Here is a 20632-nt window from a genome sequence, read left to right as displayed (position 1 = left end):
TGAGTTTTAATTTTTTTTCTCATTTAGTATTCGGATAATTTAAACTCTATTCGAATGGTACACCTGATTATAATAAATAAGTCGATCTGTTTAATCAAATCAAAATTATTTATCACTAAGATCAATCTCATTGTGACACGAACTTTTATTTTTGTAATTAATGTACACTTTCTTAGTTTTGGCTAAACTACTAGGACCACTATTGGTTTCTCAAATTAATAATGCTCTATGCAAAATTGGATTTAGATATATATGTATATATAGTGCAGCTTTTTAAGGCCATATTATTATATAGTACTGCATTCTGAAAGTTATGATTTAAAGATCTAGCGTAGATAACAGTGTCTTGTTAGTAATAAATTAAAAATGTCATATATAAATATATGAAAAAATATATATTAAAAAGTAATTATTAAATCAGTTATTATATATTTATTTATAATCATCAATTTAGAATAGAATAATCAAAGATAAGACATATAATCAAATTTATTTATAATTGATTTTTAATGTACCCAGAAACATGATCGATAACTTTCGGTAAAGTACAGCTTGATATGTTGGTTGATTCCATATTTCCATTATGCTTAGAAATTTCTAATTAAATAGGAATATGTAAAAGCATAATATATAAGTGGGAGCAACATGGTGGGGTGGCAATGGTGCAGCGAATCCGAATCACAGACCTTTTTTTTTTGGCATTGGACTCATCAAAAAGTGGGTTGAAGCTTGCTTTCAATAGTGAAATTGCATTATTATGTGTGAAAAATTGAAATTTCTATACAGTTTCTTTCTATAGCTTTAAAAAATGAAATATATATATTAATTCGCCCCACTAATAGTAGATTGAAAATGAGGTAATATTTTTTATATATAGAATATAGGTGGTGTTAATTATTTGTGCTGATGAATGAAATCTTAGCTTGTCATATAATTTTGATGTGACTTTGAAGGTTAATTTATCATCATCAGCCACATAAGATCATATCACCTTCATGTTACTATTTCATAAATCATGATAACTAATAAAATATATAAAATATAATTATCTGTGGGTTTAGTTCTGGAGAGTGCTTTAATTTGTTCCACTTTCAATCAAATCTCTCTTTTCATTATTTTATTTTCTTCTTTTCACACTTAAACGTGTACCCTTTATCTAATTTTGGAATATATATAATAACTAATCAACTCTATTTTGCTCCACACACATAAAAAATCCAAGATGAGTTATGGTACTAGAGTTTTGATTTTCATTTTCCTTGTTATTAGATGTGGATTTTCAAAGGGTGAACAAACGGTGGTTCCAGCAGTTTATGTGTTTGGAGACTCACTTGTTGATGTTGGCAACAACAATTACTTGAGAATCTCTGTTGCAAGAGCTGATCACCCTTACTATGGAATTGATTTTCCAACTCATAAACCCAATGGCAGATTCAGCAATGGCAAGAATGCTGCTGATTTCATTTGTAAGTATATATAGTAGTCATCTTCTATGATTCCATTACTGTTAGCTTTACAATCATTTGTTGATTACACACATATGGGATTTATATATATAAAAAGGGACACCAACATGGGATTTAGATGTAGAAGACGTCAAACTTAAGGAAACTATATTATTAAGGTTTCTTATTAGCCCCTTAGACCAATAAATTCTATATACTGTTCCAAGTTCCAACTCTTATGCCATTTTGACTTCAAGCTAATATTGAAAATTGTTATATTTTAGTTATACATTGCTTGTAGATAGATTTTTATTTTTATTGCCATAATAGTTTAATAGTATTTGGTTGATATGGATGGGTGGCAGCTGAGAAATTGGGATTGGCAACTTCGCCACCTTACCTGTCCCTAACTGCAAAATCAAATGCCAACAAAAACAATGTGTCCTTGGATGGTGTTAGCTTTGCATCCTCAGGTGCTGGAATATTCAATGGCACAGATGAACGTTTTGTAAGTTCCATTTTTCATTTCTCCACTATTATTTTATTTTGGCCAACATTTTATTTTTCTACCAAAATGGGTATAGGGAAAAAGATTGGATTAAAAATGCGGTGAGCGTGGATCGAACACGCGACCTTCAGATCTTCAGTCTGACGCTCTCCCAACTGAGCTATCCCCGCAAGTTGTAATGGATTTTGCTATGCACAATTTTATTTGCAGAGACAGGCAATACCGTTGACAAAGCAAGTGACTTACTACTCAGTTGTGTATGAGGATATGAAACGAGAAGCAGGAGATGCTGCTCTACAAAAGCGCCTCTCAAAATCAATTTTCGCAGTGGTGATTGGCAGCAATGATCTCTTCGGCTACTTACAATCATCAAATCTTCGTAAGAAAATCACTCCACAGCAGTATTTGGATTCCATGGTTTTCTCACTCAAAGTACAACTACAGGTTAGTCAAGCTAATATATACGGTATAATAATCACTTTTACAGTGCCTAGTTATCTTGTTAACTTTCTTTTTATCTATTTCTGGCAGCGATTATACAATCTTGGTGCTCGTAAATTTGAGATAGCTGGCATTGGGGCACTTGGATGTACTCCTGTATTTAGGGTCAGGAACAAAACGGAGTGCATTACAGATGGCAATTATTGGCCAATTAAATATAACGAAGGCCTTCAATCCATGCTTAAGGAATGGCAATTTGAGAATAGGGACATTACTTACTCCTTCTTTGACACTTATGCTGCTCATATGGACCTCATTCAGAATCCAGCTTTCTATGGTACTATTAATTATCATATGATATTCTCTCCTATGCATATCATTTTTGGTGTTTTAGATTGTTATACGTAACGATCATGATAAACTTTTTTTTCTCCTTTAAGGATTTAGAGAGATCAAAGCTGCTTGTTGTGGATTCGGGGAACTGAATGCAAGGGGTCTTTGCTTACCACTGTCAAATCTTTGTTCCAATAGACAAGACCACATCTTCTGGGATTTGTTCCATCCTACAGAGGCAGCTAATCGTATCTTTGTCGACAAAATGTTTGATGGTTCTTCAAAGTACACGTCTCCTATTAACATGAGACAGCTAGTTGCAGCCTGAAGTTAATTTTCGCCAATAATTTGTCTGGTTGGACAACATTCTTTTGTTCAATTCGTTGTCAATGGGGCAATGAAGATGACAGAAATAAGAGAAAACAGAACCGGATTCGTTACAAGGTTAGAAGTTAGAACACCACTATACTTGACCAATCTATTATCTTAGTTAACCTAATGGTAGATGGAGAAACTACCAACTAGACTTTGATCATGAATTAAGAGATAGAGAAAATACATCATCAAAAAATTGGTTTAAATCGCCTTTGTCAATATCGAATTCCAACAACTTCTCTATGGCATTCTGCATCAAAGTCCAGAAACATAAACATGTCTAAATGCTGAGGACAAGGAAACACTAAGCAAATGTCATGTTCAAAATGTTATCCCTGTAATTTTTGACTCTGGAAATTTAAATGATACCTTGTACTGATGATCTCGTGCCGTGATGTTATCATTGCATAGACGCTCAACACACTTGTTATTTGCAACAGCATCCAACACAACTGCAGCTCTTTTTATAATTTCATGTGGCACACCTGCATGAGCAATGTAGTTTGCGTCAGAATATAGAAAGTTGAAAAAAATATATTTAGATCATAGCATAATTTCACCTGCAAGCAGTGCACAGTGCAGTCCTGGATGATACACCAAAATCCCACGTTATTTTCATTAGTTTTTCAACAGACATTATATTACTAAAGCAAAAGAATACCGTAGCTATGATGCGCATGTCCTGGAACAAGCCTGCATACAAATATCATAATAGCAAGGCTGAAAACTCCTTAGAAAACAGAATTACTTCAATTTTTACTTAGTAATTTCAATAACCAATACTCACAAGAAAACCATTATAATTGATTGAATCAAATATTATCATTTAGTGCAGATTATTCTAACTGAAACATATGCATGCTCAAGTGTTTATATTTTGGTGTTCAGTGTGCCGTCTCCAGAGGACAAAGAGATTGCATTTATTAGGTTTAGTAAACATGCATGTTAGCAAAATTTATCTGTTAATTTGGTTGGCATAAGTGATCATATGATGGTTAATGTAATTCTTAGCATACTGAATGGCAGAATTAAGAAAAAGATACCTATATAAAAATACAATGTCTTCAAGACATGTGGAATTATCGTCGGGCTTCAGTATACTCATTGTATGAAAGCTAATCTGCTGAGACTGAAACAATTCAAAGATATTATGTTCACAATGACTCAGCTGAAACCTTGAAAACTTAAACTCCACTATGATGCACAAGCAATAACCTTGGTCAAAGAATGCCCTTGCAACAAATCCATGAGATGAGTGCATATGAAGACCTGCAAAAATCACAACAAATGAGCCATTGGAGTCTCCCATGAGGAAATCCTCAGTTACAGAAAGAGAACAAACAATTAATTGCCATATATTCATTTAACCAGTTTTGTATAAATTTGAAATGCAATTTGACTCGTAGAGTTTCAGGTAACATTCCTCAATGTCATTTCTGAAATTGTTCTCACTAAGTAATATGTCTTTCTTTTTAAGAGACAAGTAAATTTGAATTATTAAAAATTAAGCTGAACTGCGTATTACAAATACTGCAAGTTCAATTTGGCTTCAAGCAAAGAGGTGAAGGTAAACCATAATGAAGTGCTTTAACCTTTGGTGGTTCATCATACGTTACAAAGTGATTTATGGTCCCAGCTAGCAGACCAATGCCATCTGAAACGGGATCAAAAACATTTATGGCCAAAACGAGCATGTGCAACAAATTCTGCGATCCACATATTTGTGAAATTAGATGCTTCATAAACACTGGAGATACTGACCTTCTGTGAGAGTCCCTTTTCCAAATTCATCTACCAGACATAGAGATCGTGAAGTAGCATGCCTGCAGGTTTTCCTCAAAATTAAAACAAAAACTAGTGTTATTTTAGTACACTACACTATATTCTCCTGGAACCCTTGATCCATTTTGTTGTCTTGATAAAATCATACTGAAGAACATCTGTGATTATGAAATGAATGGCTCATCATTCAAAGGTCAGATGCAAGGAGAAAAGATACCCTTTCTGCTTAGGGCCATGGCTAGATCAACGCATTGGCCTTACTCTAATCAAGTTTTTCTCGGTATACCTTAGCATCATTCCTATTTGATGAAGATCAATCATGAATGTTGATTGTTCTGCTGTCATCAGCCTGCTTCCCGTTGCACAAAATATTCTGCAGCATTGTAAAGATAAGAATGTAATAACTAGGATCAACAGATAAAATTGTTCCTCCTTTCACCTAAATTAAAGTCCTCCTTCTAGAGTGCTCTCTTTTGAAAAATATTAAAACCACTTAATTTTCTAAAAAATTATGTAAAATGACAAAGCTAATCGAATTTTGTTATACTAGATATATGTAAGATATTTTTTCCTTTAATTTTTTAATATATATTAACGACTGATAATTGATGAACATAGCAACACCCATCATAGTCGATATAAGCAAAGCCAGGATGTAGATGCTGTCTCAGACTTAGGTTATAAGAAATTCATACCTATCAGTCAGACCCACTGTTGCTGCATCTGCTGGCACGAAACTACCAATGTGGGATAGAAAAACAATTAAAGCCACCTGCTTTATATAGATACTCTTTCCAGAAAAATTAGGACCGGTGATGATATTAATTCTTCCTGATGTAAAGAACAAATGAATGTGGGTTAAACAATCAATTTGGTGAAACCAGGTTTATTGGACATAATATAGGCGATGATAATTATGTATGTCTACATCAGTTTACCATCACGAAGAATCTTGGTGTCATTAGGAATAAAAGTATCGACAGTCATTTCCTGCAGAACATGCCTACAAAAAGAATAAAGTTTCACCATCAATCATCTTAATAGTCATCCATTTTGGAGAGGTTCTTTTGAAGGCGGATTGTTTGAACCTTCCATTTTTTATATCGAGTAAGTTCTCTTCAGTCAACAAAGGCCTGATATAGTTGTTCTGCCGAGCAACCAATGCCATAGACAGAAAGCTGAAATAAAAATAATCAGGCAATAAAGTCAAGGAAAGTGACAAGGCACTATTGGCTTTGATTTATGTAACTAATTTCATTTAGTGGTCAAGACTTAGTTGTTATTAGAAATAAAAGTTAATCCCCAGTCATTATACAAGCAATTTTCTTTTACCAGTCCAGTTCAGCTGCAAATGTTGCCACCTTTGTCAAGTGGCTTGAGAACAGAACTATATGTGAAAACAAGTCTCTTGTGATCGCCCTCTCCATATCTTGAAAGATACAAATTAGAAATGAGATTTGCACCAGAGACCAAATATAACTACCCCAAAAATGAAAAACATCATGGAAATATGAAGTATATGATTTTAATACCTAAAATTTTATGATAGATATCTCCTAGAAGATTGTCCAGTTCTCTTGTTTTTGGTGTACGATAAAAGTATCTTTTTGTCTCTGCATCTGCGTCACAAAACTATATTTGAAATTAACGTTGTCCAAATAGAACATATCAGTTACATAAATTTGTTTACCGGGTGCAAACACATCAACATACTGTGTATTCCCAATCCACAAGCTTCTCCAGAGTGGTTTCTTCAAGTTTTTCTTCAAAGATACACATCAAATATCCTATATTGAACACAATTTTACAGTAACAAACAATAATCAAAGCTAAATTAAATTTCAATCACTAGTACAGGAGAATCTCCATCACAAAATATATTTAATTCTACATCAAATATAGCCACATCAAATCTGAAAAACTACAGGTGAAATTAGCCGTTAGACTGTGATTGGCGACTTTAAAGCATTAACATTTATTAGCTCTGTTCACTTTCTTTTACCATGATGCCCACAACTTTGGCTGCGGAATAGGTGAATTGGGTACTCTCTTTATAAAAAAGGATAAAACCAAAGGCAGGTTTTAGCAGGATTTGAACTCAAGACCCTGAAGAACTTAAAGACAAAACGACATGTACTAAGTGACCCATTGGACCATTACTTGCTTCTTAAGGATACAAATATAATGAATAAAATCAAAATACCTATCTGCTGTATGTAAACTATACAAGGAATAGGCTTGTCCTTGAATATAACAGGAAATTGTGCCAATTCTAATGATGAAACCTGCAAAAATATGTACCATGTTCATGATGAAGAAAAAATATAAATACTTGTTTTAACAAATTAAAGAATGCACCATAGCAACCTGTTGGAGAAATTCTGGCAGTTCCTCATATATTTGCCTCAACTCATCCAACTGCCCAAAAAAAAATGGAAACAAATTTATATCAAGTTCTAAAATTAAAATCTGACCACATAGAAACAAAGTTTAACCGTGAATGAAGAAGATTGCAGAATGGAATTATCTTGGATATCGATTTCTATGGATTAAGTCTTCTGTTAAAATCTTATCTAGTTACTAAATTAGATGAAACATGAAATTGAATTGGATGATCATATTACCTAAATTCTTTATATTGCTACTTAGTTGAAGAAAAGAACAAGTAAATTGGCTTTAACCTCATCACAGAAACCTTCTTTCACTATTGTTGCATATCCCTTCTCTTTAGTTCTGTTTACGTCAATAACACCAATTACCTGCAAAATACACTGCTTGTTAAAACTGGAATGCAAGTGAAGGAATACTCATCAAATTAAACAAGCCACCCCATTGCATTCACTTTTAGTTCTGATGAAACAGATGCCTCTCCATTCTGTATTCTCTGTCATGTAAAATGAGGTTCCATTTAAACATGCATCATTTTAGAAAACGAGTCATATTCTGCTGAGAATATGTAAACGCAGTGTTGAATATCGGAGTCCTTTGTTCAAAACAAAGTTAAAAAAATTAAACAGTAATTTATCCAAAATAAACAGAGATGTGAACAGTAAAATGCCATCTTTCATGTCCTGTGTGCATTTTCTTTTTTATAATTAGTAGGAAAGGAAACAAATAGAACCTACCAGCTCATAGACATAAGCAAGTTCCGTTGATATGGATGAACTTGCCTGCAATAATGTTACACCCAAAAGGTTATTTAGGCAAAGCCGCAAAGGACCCATGTAATTGCATTTCAAAAGAACAAAATATTTACCTTTTCAACAATATCCAGATTCAAGTATTTAAGTTCTTCTCGAAGACCTTCTGAAATCCCAACTTCAAATATCTTTCCCAAATGCAACAGCGCACAAATACTCTAAAAGATAAAGTGAACATTTAAAAGAAAATGCAAAAACTACAAAAGTGATGATCAAGGCATATTTCCACAATGATAGACATTTTTGAACAGCACAGGAAAATCGACTACTTTGTTCGAGCATAATAAGAACCTATGATGAAATACAATGGAGAGAGTCACGTAAATATAAATACAGAAGTCCAAAATATTGATTTCTTTTAACACAGAAGTAAAAAATAATACAAACAAGACAAGGAAGCAATACTAGAAAGCATTCTCTATTCATTTACCTTGAGAAGAGCTGTCCAATCAGAGCTGGTGCATATGGAGCTCGGAGAGTCAAATTTCTTCACTCATTGAAATTGAATATTCTAAAGTATTAGTATACCGAAACATCACATTTGAGGAATGAAAAGATGGATAAAACTTGGAAATTATATCGCAATTTATGACACTACCAAACAGCAATACTTATACACGTCATGGTCCAGCAAAGGAAAGAGAAACATCATGCTTATGGTACTTTCAAAGGAAAGAGAAATAACATGCTTCTAAAACTTATACAGTTCATTTCCACAGGGAAAGAAGATCTTGTAATTAACAAAAATTAAATGATCATATACTATAATCTATGAAAGAGGAGCTTCAAGAATAAACCATCTGAGAGTATAGTCAGGCTAGTACAAACCTATAAGGAGAAAAAGGAAATAAGATTTTTATTTTTTATTTATAAGAGAGCAACTTCATACCTTTAGCAAGTAGGGAATATCCTTCACAGATTTCAGGGTGTCACGTAAAGAAACGACCAATTCTTCTGAGCATAGAAAGAAAGATACCTATTTCCCGTCAAAGAAAATCAGCAACTTTCACTAACCAAATGAAGACATGTGATATTTGACTAAATAGCTATATCACCTATAAAAGGAAGAAAAAACAAGTAGAAATTTCTTCCACACTTAAGCCTATAATTCTGCTGATTATTATAATATAATTAGAACACATATACTGAGCTATAATTGGATACAGAATTTAAACGGTAGTTCAGAACTTCAAGATCAAGTATAGGCCTCATGAACCAGTTTCTGAAATGAGAAGATAGAAAAGAAATGTTACCAAAAGTTCTTAATTCCGAGTGATATACATGTTGTCAATCTCATTAATACTCCTTACCTCAAAAGACGTCTACCCATTGGAGTCACACACTGCATACAGAACAAAGGATTTGTCATTTCAGAAGAAACTGCTTCACTGAATTGAATTATAACAAATCCGTCAAACCTTATTCATCATTCCAAATACTGAAAACCTGCAACTAAGACATTTTGTTTCAGATATTTACATAATCTTCATTCAAAGTATAATATTTAAGAGTGAATATAATTACCCTTCTTTTGGTCTACCAATGCCCATGTGGCTAGGGTGCTTGTCCATTTGGAATATTTGTAAGGCTTCATGTGCTGCTACATCAAGTTTGAGAAACTTATGTCTGTATCTCTATTTTAAAGGAGGACATAATTTGAACTTGACATCATTCCCTTAAACGTAATATATATATATATATATATATATATATATATATATATATATATATATATATATATATATATATATATATATATATATATAAAAGAGAGAGAGTTGAATAAAGAAAAGGATACAATGAAATTTCTGCTACAGAATCTACTGTAATTGATGTGTTTCCAGATTCCATTTGCTCAAGAGTATCTACAATTCTTTCATTCTCTAATATTGCAAGAAGACCACCGCTAGCACGAACTTGTACTTCACTTCCCATGTCCATCATAGAACTCAACTGAAAGGGACAATAGTAAAAAAGAAGGGTGGCATTAGATATAAAGTTGTTCATGTTTATTATTCTAATAACTGGATACAGCGATGTCTCCCATAACAGACCAAATGCAAGCAACAAATTCACAAATAAAGCTTTGAATTAATGATCTAAGTGCATGCACTTAAAAGGCGACCATCCAAGGATCCTTGAACGATCCATTATTATGATAGCATGAAATAAAGATGCAAATGACTAACATCAATCATTTTCAAACTTACATAATAAACCCTCTCCTTTTCATTTAATCCTTCATCCATTCCCACCACTCGCAGGTAAATTAATCTGTAAAATCAGGAAATGGACCAAGCAATAGAGCTTTATCAAATTTTCATATCCAAAATACCATGGAATAAACAATATCTATGCAAATCAATGCCTATCAGTAAATATTTATATTATTGACAAGCACAATGGAAAAATATAAGGTGAAAACTCAGGTGCAATCAACTTCACATGAAGTTAATAGCTGAGAGCAGTTAAATAATTTAACTTATTTGACTAAATTTTCATCTAACTGCTCACGGTTATCAACTTCACATGAAGTTGACTGCACCTGAGTTTCCAAGTTTCTCATTAAGATCACAGCAGTATCAATACCTATGCCATGCTTGCTCATAACTGAATATTGAGCTTTTAACAAGCTTTACTTGAGGAGCCTCGGCTGCTTCATCTGCATCACTTCAATAGGTAAAAGGTATCCTAGAAACTAGTCTTTCATAAGTCAACTGCATGATGTGCATTTTACCACTTCGTTGCAGAGCAGATAAGAAGGATTCCTCACATTTAGAGCTTGTATAAATGATTACAGGGTTTGCTTGATATTTCACTGCACAAATAATTGAAGCCAAGAGATATTCATACACTACAATTTATACCAATAAAAGAAACCACTCAACCTCAAATCAAAACGGGTATATTAAGTGCAACAATGGAGCTTTTAGCGTAAAGATAACTCATCCATGACCCTGACAAGGAATATAGAAACTAAAACTAAACTTTAATATAACAAGAAAGAAAACATACCCATATCAATTACTGGATAAAGCTTGTCACCATCATCCCATACTTCAAGCACATAAAGTTGGCGAACACTGGAATCATAGTAAGAAACTCCTATTCTGGAATGAATGATTACGAAATCATCACAAGGTTTGAATTCAGGCACAAGTTTCCATTTCAAGAAGTAAGAAAAATCCTGGTGAATACGATTACGAGTAACAGGACAAGAGCAAGAACATTCAGCAACATATAACGTTTATAATCAATCATCTAACGGCTTTCTCCCAAAACATTAGCACATTGTGCATTATTTTTAATTTCCAATGTCTCTAAAATATTTTTCCACACAATTCAAGATGGCCTTCCTACTATAGTTCATTGCACAATTAAATTTCTAAGGCAAGACTAACTTTAGTTTTGCTTCTTTTACACAGAACAGTTTTAAGCAAGATTTGCAATATTGAGCTATTAAACAAGTTTACCTGTGACCGTGTAAGATGCAAGCCATGTAAACCTGCATTTTAACCGCAAAACCAGAATACTTGTCATTTCTTCAAAACTGTTTCGCAAAAATCCATTGCTACAATTAACAGTAATTTTAAAATTAAAGCTCATCAAAGTGTTATATTTCAGATCAACGATTTGAGTAAGAGCGCGATCTACAAAAAACAACTAATTATTAATCTCAGCAAATAATAGCGCCATTCAAGTTTTTCAGCTAAATTAAATGGAAACGAAATAGCAGAAGTAGAAAAAAAACTAGTGATTCGTTCAAAATTTTGTTTCATTTTCTCTGCGATCAACGAAACAGTGAAAATCGAAGAAGAGAGACACCTGAGGAACGGCTTCAACGTCCTCCACGTCGTTGTCGTCCATTTTGGCGCGCAATCTCGTTCGCGTTCTGCATTACCCGCAAAGCGAGCTGCGATTTTGATTTTTGAGTATAAAAAATTGTAAAATTACGCGGCTTTTTTTTACTATAAAAAATTAAAAACAAGTATCCTAACGAGTATGGGCTTTTTGAAGAAAGGGCCTTTTATAATCTTTTAGGCGAGAATCTTGGGCTTATTCCTTTAGTAATTGGCTCATAGGACCAAAACCTAAAAATATAGAAAGTATAATCCTTCATCGGTTAATTTAACTTAATTTGAAACAAAGTTGAGTTGATCTAGTGGTTAGTACTAGTCCGCTTAAGTAAGTGTCGGGATTTGAATCCTACCTTGTACATGCAGCAACCCATAGTAGATCCGTGTATTACAAATGAATGGTAGTATTTGGTAATTTTCTCAAATATCATTGTACTAATAATTTACTAGACGAATTATAAATAAAGGACACTCTTTTTTTTTTGTGTTTAGCATTTCACAAAATTCTCTATCATATCAAAAAAATTAGCTTAGTCGGGAGAAGATTTGAGTCTTGTGAATATTATTACATTAAAAGTTTGATTAATTCGCATTTAATAAAATATACTTATACCAATGAGTAATAACTCAAATAACATAATCTCTCCATACTCAATTAAGAGGTTGTGGGTTCGAATCTCTTATTTTTAGTAAAAAATAAAATAAAATGTACTTATAATTTTTGTTTTTATTGTATGGTGGTGCAAATAATCTCCTTATTTTACTTGCATCGTAATTATCATCTTTTCCAACAAGCTGCTCCACTTGGAAGCACACTACGAGCTGGTTCGAATCCTGATACTACAAGATATTTTGGATTTATTTGAGTCTAATAATCATAAATAAAAGTATATTATATTCAAAAGAGGTCAAACTAAAATTAAATCAATAAGTCAACTCCGTTGATATACATGACTACAACTTTGTCATAAAGTAATTAACTTAATTAACGTAATTAATTAATTAATTAACGTAACATCAAAGTGCATGGGAGTTATGGATAGTGATGCAGAGAAAGAAAGTGACAGAACCGGCGCGAATTTGAAGAAACGAATTTAACGCCGGCCATCTTCTTCTTCTTCTTCTTCTTCTAGCTATATATATGGCTGGTTCAGTAGCAATTGAGAAGGAGCGTGGGGTTAACGTGCGCACCTTCGGCGCGTGATAATATACGATAATGGAGGCACCACCAACCTTTGTGTATAGAGCGAGAATGGCGTTTCATTCCGCAGCTGCAAAAGCGGAGCGGATTCTCAGCGACTTCAAATTCGATCAAGGTTAGTTCTTCTCTCGCCACACACAATTTTAGCAAATCTTTCTTTTGTCTTAATTTTCTTTTCCGCTATTTTTAATTTCATTTACTATTATTTTTATTTTTCAGATTTTTACCTATTTTTGTGTAAGAGAATAGAAAATTAAGAGAATTGCATTGACTCAATTTGTTTATAGGAGAAGATCAAGAGAACAGCTTCACTAAGAATCTGGAATTTGAAATTGAATCTCCTCACAAGGTGAATCGCCATTACACTGTTTATTGTTCTGCTTTCTGGAATTTGTTTATTATCATTATCATTATCATGTAATTTGAAGTTTTGAACTAGTACTATACAAACTTTTTTTTTTTTTTTTTACTTTTGTTGTATATTTGAGTTTGATCATTATTATTCAGAGAAAATTGGAAAATGTTGAATTTTGTATTGGCATGGTGCAGCAGCTTTGCAGTGAGTTGAATAATATAAAGGGGAGGGAATCACCTCGTATAGGAAGGAAGAAGGATTGGAAAGAGAGATTCAAGAATATTCGAATTGGGAGAAAAGAATTTGAAGATAAAGTTGGGGATGCAAACATGGCAATTCCATTTTATGATGAAAATTTGTACATCCTGAATATGAAGAATGATCTTGAGGCCAAGGTGAAAAAGTAATTTAAAAAAATAAAATATAATATAATCCAGAATGCATGATGTGGTTGTCATGAGTTAGTAATGTTTACTTATTTATTATGAATCATATGTTTAAGGACACAACTGAGGTCTCTTTGACATTTCCAATTTAATTACACATTGATTTCTTTTATAATATATGACTGGAATTTTTTACATAGGCTGCAGAAGCAATTCCCTTGGTTGAAAGCTTAACTTCTGATACAAAAGATCCAATTCCTAAGTCATCTGTGCTGAAGCAACTGGCTATAGCTTTTGAGTAAGTTGTACTTACTTGCTGCAATTCTTTTACCTTTTTATTGCCCCTTTTTTCCTGAGTCTTCCCAGGAGATGCTCAAAGACCAATGATTGCTGCATCCTATTGCTCAAAGTTGGCACTCTCAATTGTTCACTGCAATTTTCTTTTTCAATATAACAAGATTATCATTTCTATCATGACAAAGATTTTCAGCTTAACGATATGACTAGCCTCTTCATTAAAATTTTTGTGAACATTTTAATAGGGCTGGAAGCACAACAAAGTCATTGAAAGATTTTACAGCTTCGCCAGTAAGTTCACCAGCCTTGAGTTTCTCAGCAGTGAAGGCTTTAGTGATGCGGGAAAAGGAAGACAAACTTACCTCTGAGTTTAGTGGCGATGAGAGAGTTGTGAATTTGATTAAAGCTCTGTTTGATCAGGGTATGTTGCATTACTAAACTTACAACATTTTTCTCTTTTACTCATTGTTCAGTGATGGTCTTTTACTCTCAATATAATATTTGCAATATATCCACAGAGGGAGATTTTCTCAGTCGAAAGATTGACTCCAATCCAGGGGAAACTTCCATAACATCTTTGTGGGGAGACATTCATGGTGCTCCTCCTGAAAGCTTTGTTGTTAAGCTAGCTGAAATCATTGGAAACTTCAAGTCCATTCGAAAAATGGTTCTTTTCTGGTTCAGGGTTGTTGCTGAAGTATGTTTAACTCATTTTGATATCATTAACCCTTTGTTATCAACCCAACCCAATATATTTAACATATCTATTAAGTAACTGTTAGTTATAAAGTGAATATCTTTTTAGTAAAATGCATCATTATTGGTAGAACTATATCTTTATTCTCTCTTAGGATAAATTGAGATCTACTTGTCCTTGAAAAAAGAAAGAAATCTTTGAAGCACTTCTGGTTTCAAACTTCTAACTAGAACTGAAGTAATATTCAGTATTGCCACTGCTTTATTTTGTTTCTTAATTACCAGCTGAAAATATAATATTTTGGTTTCATCTTCTTACTAATGCAGCTCAGAAAACATTGGTCTGAGGATCAATATTTACCTGGAGTGCCTCCGGATGATATTCCAGACCTGAAGGCATGTCTTCTGTATCAACAACTTCAAGTAATTAACTGTTGCATCTCTCGGAGAAGGCTCCGTGTTATTGCCACTGAGACTCTGGATTCTATGATGATGGAAGCTAGTTCAAACATAAAAGAACCAATCAATTCTGAAGTCAGAAGTCCCTCAAGTCCTGTTCTATATGCTAGAGTGAACACTGGGGATCTTGTTCTGCGACTTGGTGCAGTTCGACCAGCTAGAGATCTGACATTGTTGGAAACAGGCGAGCCTGTTTACTGTCCTGCTACCCAGGTTTGATAGATTTTTCATTTGTGCCATATAATATGATTAATACTCAAACTTACTCAAGAACTTTGTGTCTCTTTAATGTAGGAAGGGCCTTTGCTTACAGAAGATCTAATCAGAGAAACAGAGGAGTTTGTACTGCGGACAGGGAGGTATGTTCCCTAAATCAGATAGATTTGTATGATATTCAGCTTCAGTAAATTATGAATCCATTTTCTCATTTCATTTATGTGTGAATTATGTGCATGTGTACGTCATGGAAATGAGAGATAGTTCACATTTCTTGATAATTTTCCTTACCATTTATGTTCAGTGTTGGTGTTGGGTGTTCTCAACTCCTCTCCGACATGCAGGCTTTCAAGGTCAAGCTCTCCCTTGAAGGGAACTTTAAATTATTCTGCATGCTTCTGACTAATCTGAATGTTCTTAATGTACTTATCAACATTTCTTCTGTTGGTTACCATATTTTAGGCTGCAAATCCTGGATGTATTTTGGAGGATTTTGTAAGGTGGTACTCTCCTCCGGACTGGACACAAACTAAGGCAACTGCTGAGGATAGTGATGTTTTTGACGCTGGTGAATCACTTGATGGCAGAGGTTGCCTAAGTCGACGAATGCAAAAAGAAGGTGTACTAATGATCCTTTACATTGTATATTGCTACTTAAAATCAGCTGAAATGTGGTTGCTTGGTCTTTGTCTATACCGACATAAAATCATCACTTGATAAATTTGTTTAATACTATGCTTGGCACAAAAATATCTTGTTCACTGTATCCGGACACCAATTATGGGGAACCTTTTCCTGGATTCTTATAAATTTTATCATCATTTATATATTCATTATGGATCTAATTTCCGTGGAGGACATACTTTGATGCCTTGTGAGGAAGATATGCAGAATCCATACTGTATGGCGTAGATGGATGGTTGAACTATAATAGTAAGCTGTTCTGTTTTGGATTTAAAATGTCTGATGGCAGAACCGCAGAACTTGTTTAATAAATTCGTTGCTGGCCCAATGATGTTAGCATAGATATTAAGGTTTCATTCAGATATCTACCTTCCTTGAGGAAACCATCGAGTTGAGAATGTTGACATCGTAGTCTCAACCTTTATGACATTGTTATAAGATATATGATCCCTAAATTAAATGCCTTTTTCTAAACTGAATGCCTAAATTAAAAATGTCTGGAAAAACAAATTCAGAAAAGTGAGTCTCGCCAGTGTGGTGGTCTTAGTTTTGTTATAACATGTGAAAATTGGAGAAAAGATGGGCACTTGTGTTCTCTTGGTATCTGATCAGAAAACTTCTCTGAATTCCATTACTTTGTTGATGACAGGTAATTTGTGGCGTGAATTATGGGAAACATCCAAACCAGTCCCAGCTGTCAAGCAGGCACCCCTCTTTGATGAAGAATTGGCGGTGTAAGTCCAAATAATAGTTTTTGGGTTTATATTTTCCACTTAAATCCAATCACTTGAATGTCCTTTTACATTTTGCTGCAGGGAGGGCATCCTCAATGCATTTGAAAAGATCCATACTTTTGAGTTTTTTAGACAGCTATTTGTTTCTCTAGTAAGTTTTATTCTATATTTCAATTATTATTATCGCAACTGTTATGTTTCTCTAGTATAAATTTTAGGCATCTGTCATCACATCCCTGATGAATTTGCCATGCTCAAGTCTCAGCATATATCCTTGTTAGTTGTTATTTTCGATGTAGTAGACTGGAATTCACGAAGTGTAAATTTAGAGCTAAATATTTTGACTGTAATGTAGATCATAGGAAAGAAATTATTGAGTGTATCCATAGGTCCATCCATAGAGCCTATCTTGAACTCTAATATAGGTCTTCGGGTTATCTATGGTGGTTGTTGACAAAACTTCAGGTAGCACAGGTGTACTCTTATGTTTGATTATTTCATATCCTTTAAAAGGAAATAGAGTGTATTGGCCAAAATATTGCTCAAATTATGAATCACAATATGCACTCTTCTTGATTGAGGTTCTGCTTGTTCTCTCTTCTTTCTATAAGTTGTCTAGATTTCTCTAATAGCTTACTTATTCTCTATTCATCAACAGTTATACCATTTCTTGCCTTTCTAATATTTATCAACTCTTTTTGAAAGACATATGTCTAATCTTTGATCTGCTTATACAGCTTGGTTTAGGCATTGCGAATGCAGAACGTATGCTATCCAGTAACGGTGACTTCTCAAAGTTATTCTATGAGTGCAAGGAGTACATAGTTTCCACATGTCAAAGCAGCAAATTGAGTGAGCACATTGATGACCTTGTCCAGGTGGGTACTTTTAGAATAAGTGACTAATTATCATTAAACTAGCACCTCAAAACCTCCTCAGGAATCTCAAGTAGTGATTTATTGATGAACAAAAATGAAATGGTCAATATGACAATATGTAACCCAGCAGAAAACACCCTTGCTTTGTAATGTATGCAACTATGGGTCTGATCAGCCTGTTTGATTTCTTTTTTCCTTTTCTTTATTTTCTATTTTCAAGATTTTGCGAAGAGAAAAAGTGAAAACAATAAAGTTGCGTTTTTTGTTTTCATTTCTTTGTTTCGCATTTTCCTACAGCAGGAAATCAAAACTGAATTGAAGCAGAGCTTATAGTCTAATTCATTCACTATATAAGGTTATGAATCTGAGTGCATGATGGTAGTTTTTATTGCAACTATATGATAGCTATATTTGTCTCAAGAATGTATCAATCATATCCCCGTGTAGGTGTATCAAACAGTGGAGACAATGTTACTGAATCCTGAGGAAGCATTGAAAATGATGAAGCAGCCAGAAGAATCAGCTGTAGATGAACCAAAGAGCCGTCTTGCGAGGATTAGGCTTATCTTTAATGGCAAAGATAAACTGTTGAGGAGTCCTGTAACCAAAGATCAGATGAATTCTGAGGAAAAGCCAAAACAATCTTTCTCAAGTTTCTTTGAAGGCAAGTCATTGCTGTTTTCAAAGAAGTTACATAGTCCTCCATCTGGATGCCAATCGCCTGCTATCAAATCTTCGTCTCTCGACACAAATAACAGCTTCGCCGCGCCAGCACTTACTTAGGATAAGCATGCTACAACACCTTTTTTGGTTCTCACATTCTATAGCAGATAAATGTAAATTTTCTTTGTTCTTCTCCAAATACTTTACTGTTGAACTTTGTAGCAACTTAATATGAATGCCTTCTACATGTTTCATCAATATGAAGCTTTTGGCATCTTAGTTTTTTATCACAATAATGATTTATTTATTTTTTTCATCATGCATGGTATTATTGTTATATTGCATTTATATCTTCAACTTTCTGGTCTTCACTGTGCTTATTTAAATATTTAGGATAACCAACATCATTTTTTGGGTATTCATATTCGATAGCAAATAATGCCAAGTGTTACTTTAACCCTTCTCCAGTTCTCCTTCCTCAACATCTTTTTAAAAAAATTACTATATATTTAATTATCAATTTCAAATGTTTAAGTTACAAATTCAAAGAACTAGATCATTATAATTCATTAATAGACTATGTTCTTGCAGGATTCAACTTGCTTGCTTCCTGGTTTAGGTGTTACCATCATAGTATCATACCATGTTCGGAATATAATTTTTTTTTTTTCTCACGATATCCTCCAACCCGACAGGGCGACAGGCCAAACACTAATTCGCCGTGGGAGTCGCCGCTGGCCAATGGATTGCTGCTGTGTGCACAAAGTAAGATTCGAACTCCCGACACTTACTTAAGTGGGCCAGTGAACTAACCATAAAATTATTATTATTATTTAGCTGCAAGTCTGCAACTATTTTTTTATCTCCACATTAACGAAAAATGTTTACATATTAGACTCTCTTTTTTAAATTATTATTATTATTATTATTTGCTTTTACTCTCTCTCTCCCCTCCAAAACTCAAAACAAAGTAATAGTCTCGTACACAAATTTAAATTTTAAAAAGCTTCTTAAGTAAATTATTTCTATAAAGAAAATTACTTATCGATGTTTGATTTGCTAAATAACAAGTGAATAAATAACCAAATTGGGTTCATCTAGTGATTAGTTCATTAGTGAGCTTAAACAAGTGTTGGAAATTCGAATCCTGCCTTATGTATGTAGTAACTCATTGGTCAGCAACAAACTCTTAAATAAAGTTCAGTACTACATCAGATTAGTCTTTAGTCTATCGAATCAGAAAATACCGTGATAAATTAAAAAAAATAATAAGTGAATAAATGCTACTCTTTTATTATTATTATTATTATTATTATTATTATTATTATTATTATTATTATTATTATTATTATTATTATTATTATTATTATTATTATTATTATTATTATTATTATTATTCGTAGATAGTGAGACTAAATAATTTCTAAGGAGATATTTGAAGAAAGATACCAAATTTGTAAAAAGTAATATATACTTACTCTTGGTTAAAAATTATTCCAATTTCAATTTATATTATTTTTTTGGGAAAATGACACTCCCCTCTCCTGAGAGATACTAAAATGATACTCCCCTCCCCTCTGTTTGTAAAATGTACAGTTTAATCCATTTAGTTAAAAATCTTAACAGAATATTTCATTTAAAAAAATTAAATATTTTATTCAATAAAATTAATATTCTAATTTACCATACTATCCCTTTATATTTATTTACTAACTAAACTCAATTTCTGAGTTAGGATTCCAATTCCCTCACAATCGCGTTCCAGCGCTATTTCTCTTTCAATCTCTTAAATTTTCTTTGGTTGTCTCTGCCATCGCTACCTAGGTGCTGCCATTGCTGCATAGCTTTGTGTAATCATCGCCGTTATTATCAATTCAAGTAATAATGTTTGACATCCTTTTCTCAAACTCAACTAATTTACAAAAAAAATTCATATCATTGGCAATTCTGGATATATCCCTAAACCCTTCATTTTTGCTATCCCTAAATCCTTTTCTTCGTCGTTTCTGTTATAGTTATTCATTATTAATTATGCCAAAAAATTTTTCATATTAGGAAAATGTCTACCAATATTAAAGCTATATCTAGTGTTAATGAGTACGATGGAACTGAACCCCCTATT

General features: G+C 33.3%; 3 protein-coding genes and 1 non-coding gene across 5 annotated transcripts; 2 read left to right on the top strand and 2 right to left on the bottom strand.

Moving 5' to 3' along the window:
- The first annotated feature begins 740 nt into the window (after positions 1 to 740).
- LOC112701943 (GDSL esterase/lipase At5g55050) lies at positions 741 to 3481 on the top strand. The gene is made up of 5 exons (XM_025752767.3): positions 741 to 1466; positions 1811 to 1953; positions 2164 to 2397; positions 2485 to 2731; positions 2835 to 3481. The coding sequence occupies exons 1-5, from the start codon at positions 1223 to 1225 to the stop codon at positions 3053 to 3055; spliced, it is 1089 nt and encodes a 362-aa protein (XP_025608552.1). The 5' UTR covers positions 741 to 1222; the 3' UTR covers positions 3056 to 3481.
- On the bottom strand, positions 2051 to 2123 carry TRNAF-GAA (transfer RNA phenylalanine (anticodon GAA)). The gene has a single exon. It is a non-coding gene; the product is annotated as a tRNA-Phe (tRNA).
- Positions 3097 to 12028, bottom strand: LOC112701937 (DNA mismatch repair protein MSH5). Its single transcript, XM_025752758.3, has 33 exons — positions 11910 to 12028; positions 11558 to 11589; positions 11100 to 11194; positions 10822 to 10902; positions 10674 to 10746; positions 10295 to 10358; positions 9883 to 10037; positions 9609 to 9710; positions 9503 to 9530; positions 9395 to 9426; positions 9249 to 9306; positions 8974 to 9060; positions 8515 to 8571; positions 8141 to 8242; positions 8010 to 8054; positions 7566 to 7643; positions 7252 to 7302; positions 7088 to 7169; positions 6598 to 6671; positions 6417 to 6516; positions 6217 to 6313; positions 5973 to 6062; positions 5823 to 5887; positions 5580 to 5715; positions 5171 to 5257; positions 4864 to 4925; positions 4695 to 4756; positions 4318 to 4371; positions 4146 to 4231; positions 3764 to 3795; positions 3663 to 3686; positions 3472 to 3587; positions 3097 to 3352 (listed from the first exon to the last, which is right to left on the bottom strand). Exons 1-33 carry the CDS (start codon positions 11949 to 11951, stop codon positions 3260 to 3262), a joined length of 2442 nt encoding a protein of 813 aa, XP_025608543.1. The 5' UTR covers positions 11952 to 12028; the 3' UTR covers positions 3097 to 3259.
- Positions 12029 to 12949: 921 nt separating this feature from the next.
- LOC112701938 (uncharacterized) lies at positions 12950 to 18826 on the top strand. Of its 2 annotated transcripts, none has more exons than XM_025752759.3 (14): positions 12950 to 13257; positions 13430 to 13491; positions 13692 to 13892; positions 14084 to 14181; positions 14426 to 14601; positions 14699 to 14877; positions 15204 to 15548; positions 15630 to 15694; positions 15856 to 15904; positions 16014 to 16170; positions 16885 to 16969; positions 17051 to 17120; positions 17707 to 17847; positions 18295 to 18826. In XM_025752759.3, exons 1-14 carry the CDS (start codon positions 13158 to 13160, stop codon positions 18628 to 18630), a joined length of 2064 nt encoding a protein of 687 aa, XP_025608544.1. In that variant the 5' UTR covers positions 12950 to 13157; the 3' UTR covers positions 18631 to 18826. The 2 variants fall into 2 exon arrangements, with proteins under 2 accessions (XP_025608544.1, XP_025608546.1); XM_025752761.3 differs by having other exon boundaries at positions 13004 to 13257; positions 13695 to 13892.
- Positions 18827 to 20632: the final 1806 nt, after the last annotated feature.

This window comes from Arachis hypogaea, chromosome 7 (assembly GCF_003086295.3).
Source record: "Arachis hypogaea cultivar Tifrunner chromosome 7, arahy.Tifrunner.gnm2.J5K5, whole genome shotgun sequence".
Taxonomy (NCBI): Eukaryota; Viridiplantae; Streptophyta; class Magnoliopsida; order Fabales; family Fabaceae; genus Arachis; species Arachis hypogaea.
Note: the sequence above shows the minus strand (reverse complement) of the source record. Positions and strands in the feature narration are given on the sequence as shown.

Bases quoted from the DNA above. Each gene is read 5' to 3' on its own strand.
- LOC112701937 (XM_025752758.3), bottom strand. From the start codon at position 11,951: ATGGACGACAACGACGTGGAGGACGTTGAAGCCGTTCCTCAG. The intron at 9,307-9,394 runs GTAAGGAGTATT...TTCTCATTTCAG, and splicing joins ATGGGTAGACGTCTTTTGAG to AAACTGGTTCATGAGGCCTA. The intron at 4,926-5,170 runs GTATACCGAGAA...GAAAACCTGCAG, and splicing joins CAAATAGGAATGATGCTAAG to GCATGCTACTTCACGATCTC.
- LOC112701938 (XM_025752759.3), top strand. From the start codon at position 13,158: ATGGAGGCACCACCAACCTTTGTGTATAGAGCGAGAATGGCGTTTCAT. The intron at 17,121-17,706 runs GTAAGTTTTATT...CTGCTTATACAG, and splicing joins GACAGCTATTTGTTTCTCTA to CTTGGTTTAGGCATTGCGAA. The intron at 17,848-18,294 runs GTGGGTACTTTT...ATCCCCGTGTAG, and splicing joins ACATTGATGACCTTGTCCAG to GTGTATCAAACAGTGGAGAC.
- LOC112701943 (XM_025752767.3), top strand. From the start codon at position 1,223: ATGAGTTATGGTACTAGAGTTTTGATTTTCATTTTCCTTGTTATTAGA. The intron at 1,467-1,810 runs GTAAGTATATAT...GATGGGTGGCAG, and splicing joins GAATGCTGCTGATTTCATTT to CTGAGAAATTGGGATTGGCA. The intron at 2,398-2,484 runs GTTAGTCAAGCT...TATTTCTGGCAG, and splicing joins CACTCAAAGTACAACTACAG to CGATTATACAATCTTGGTGC.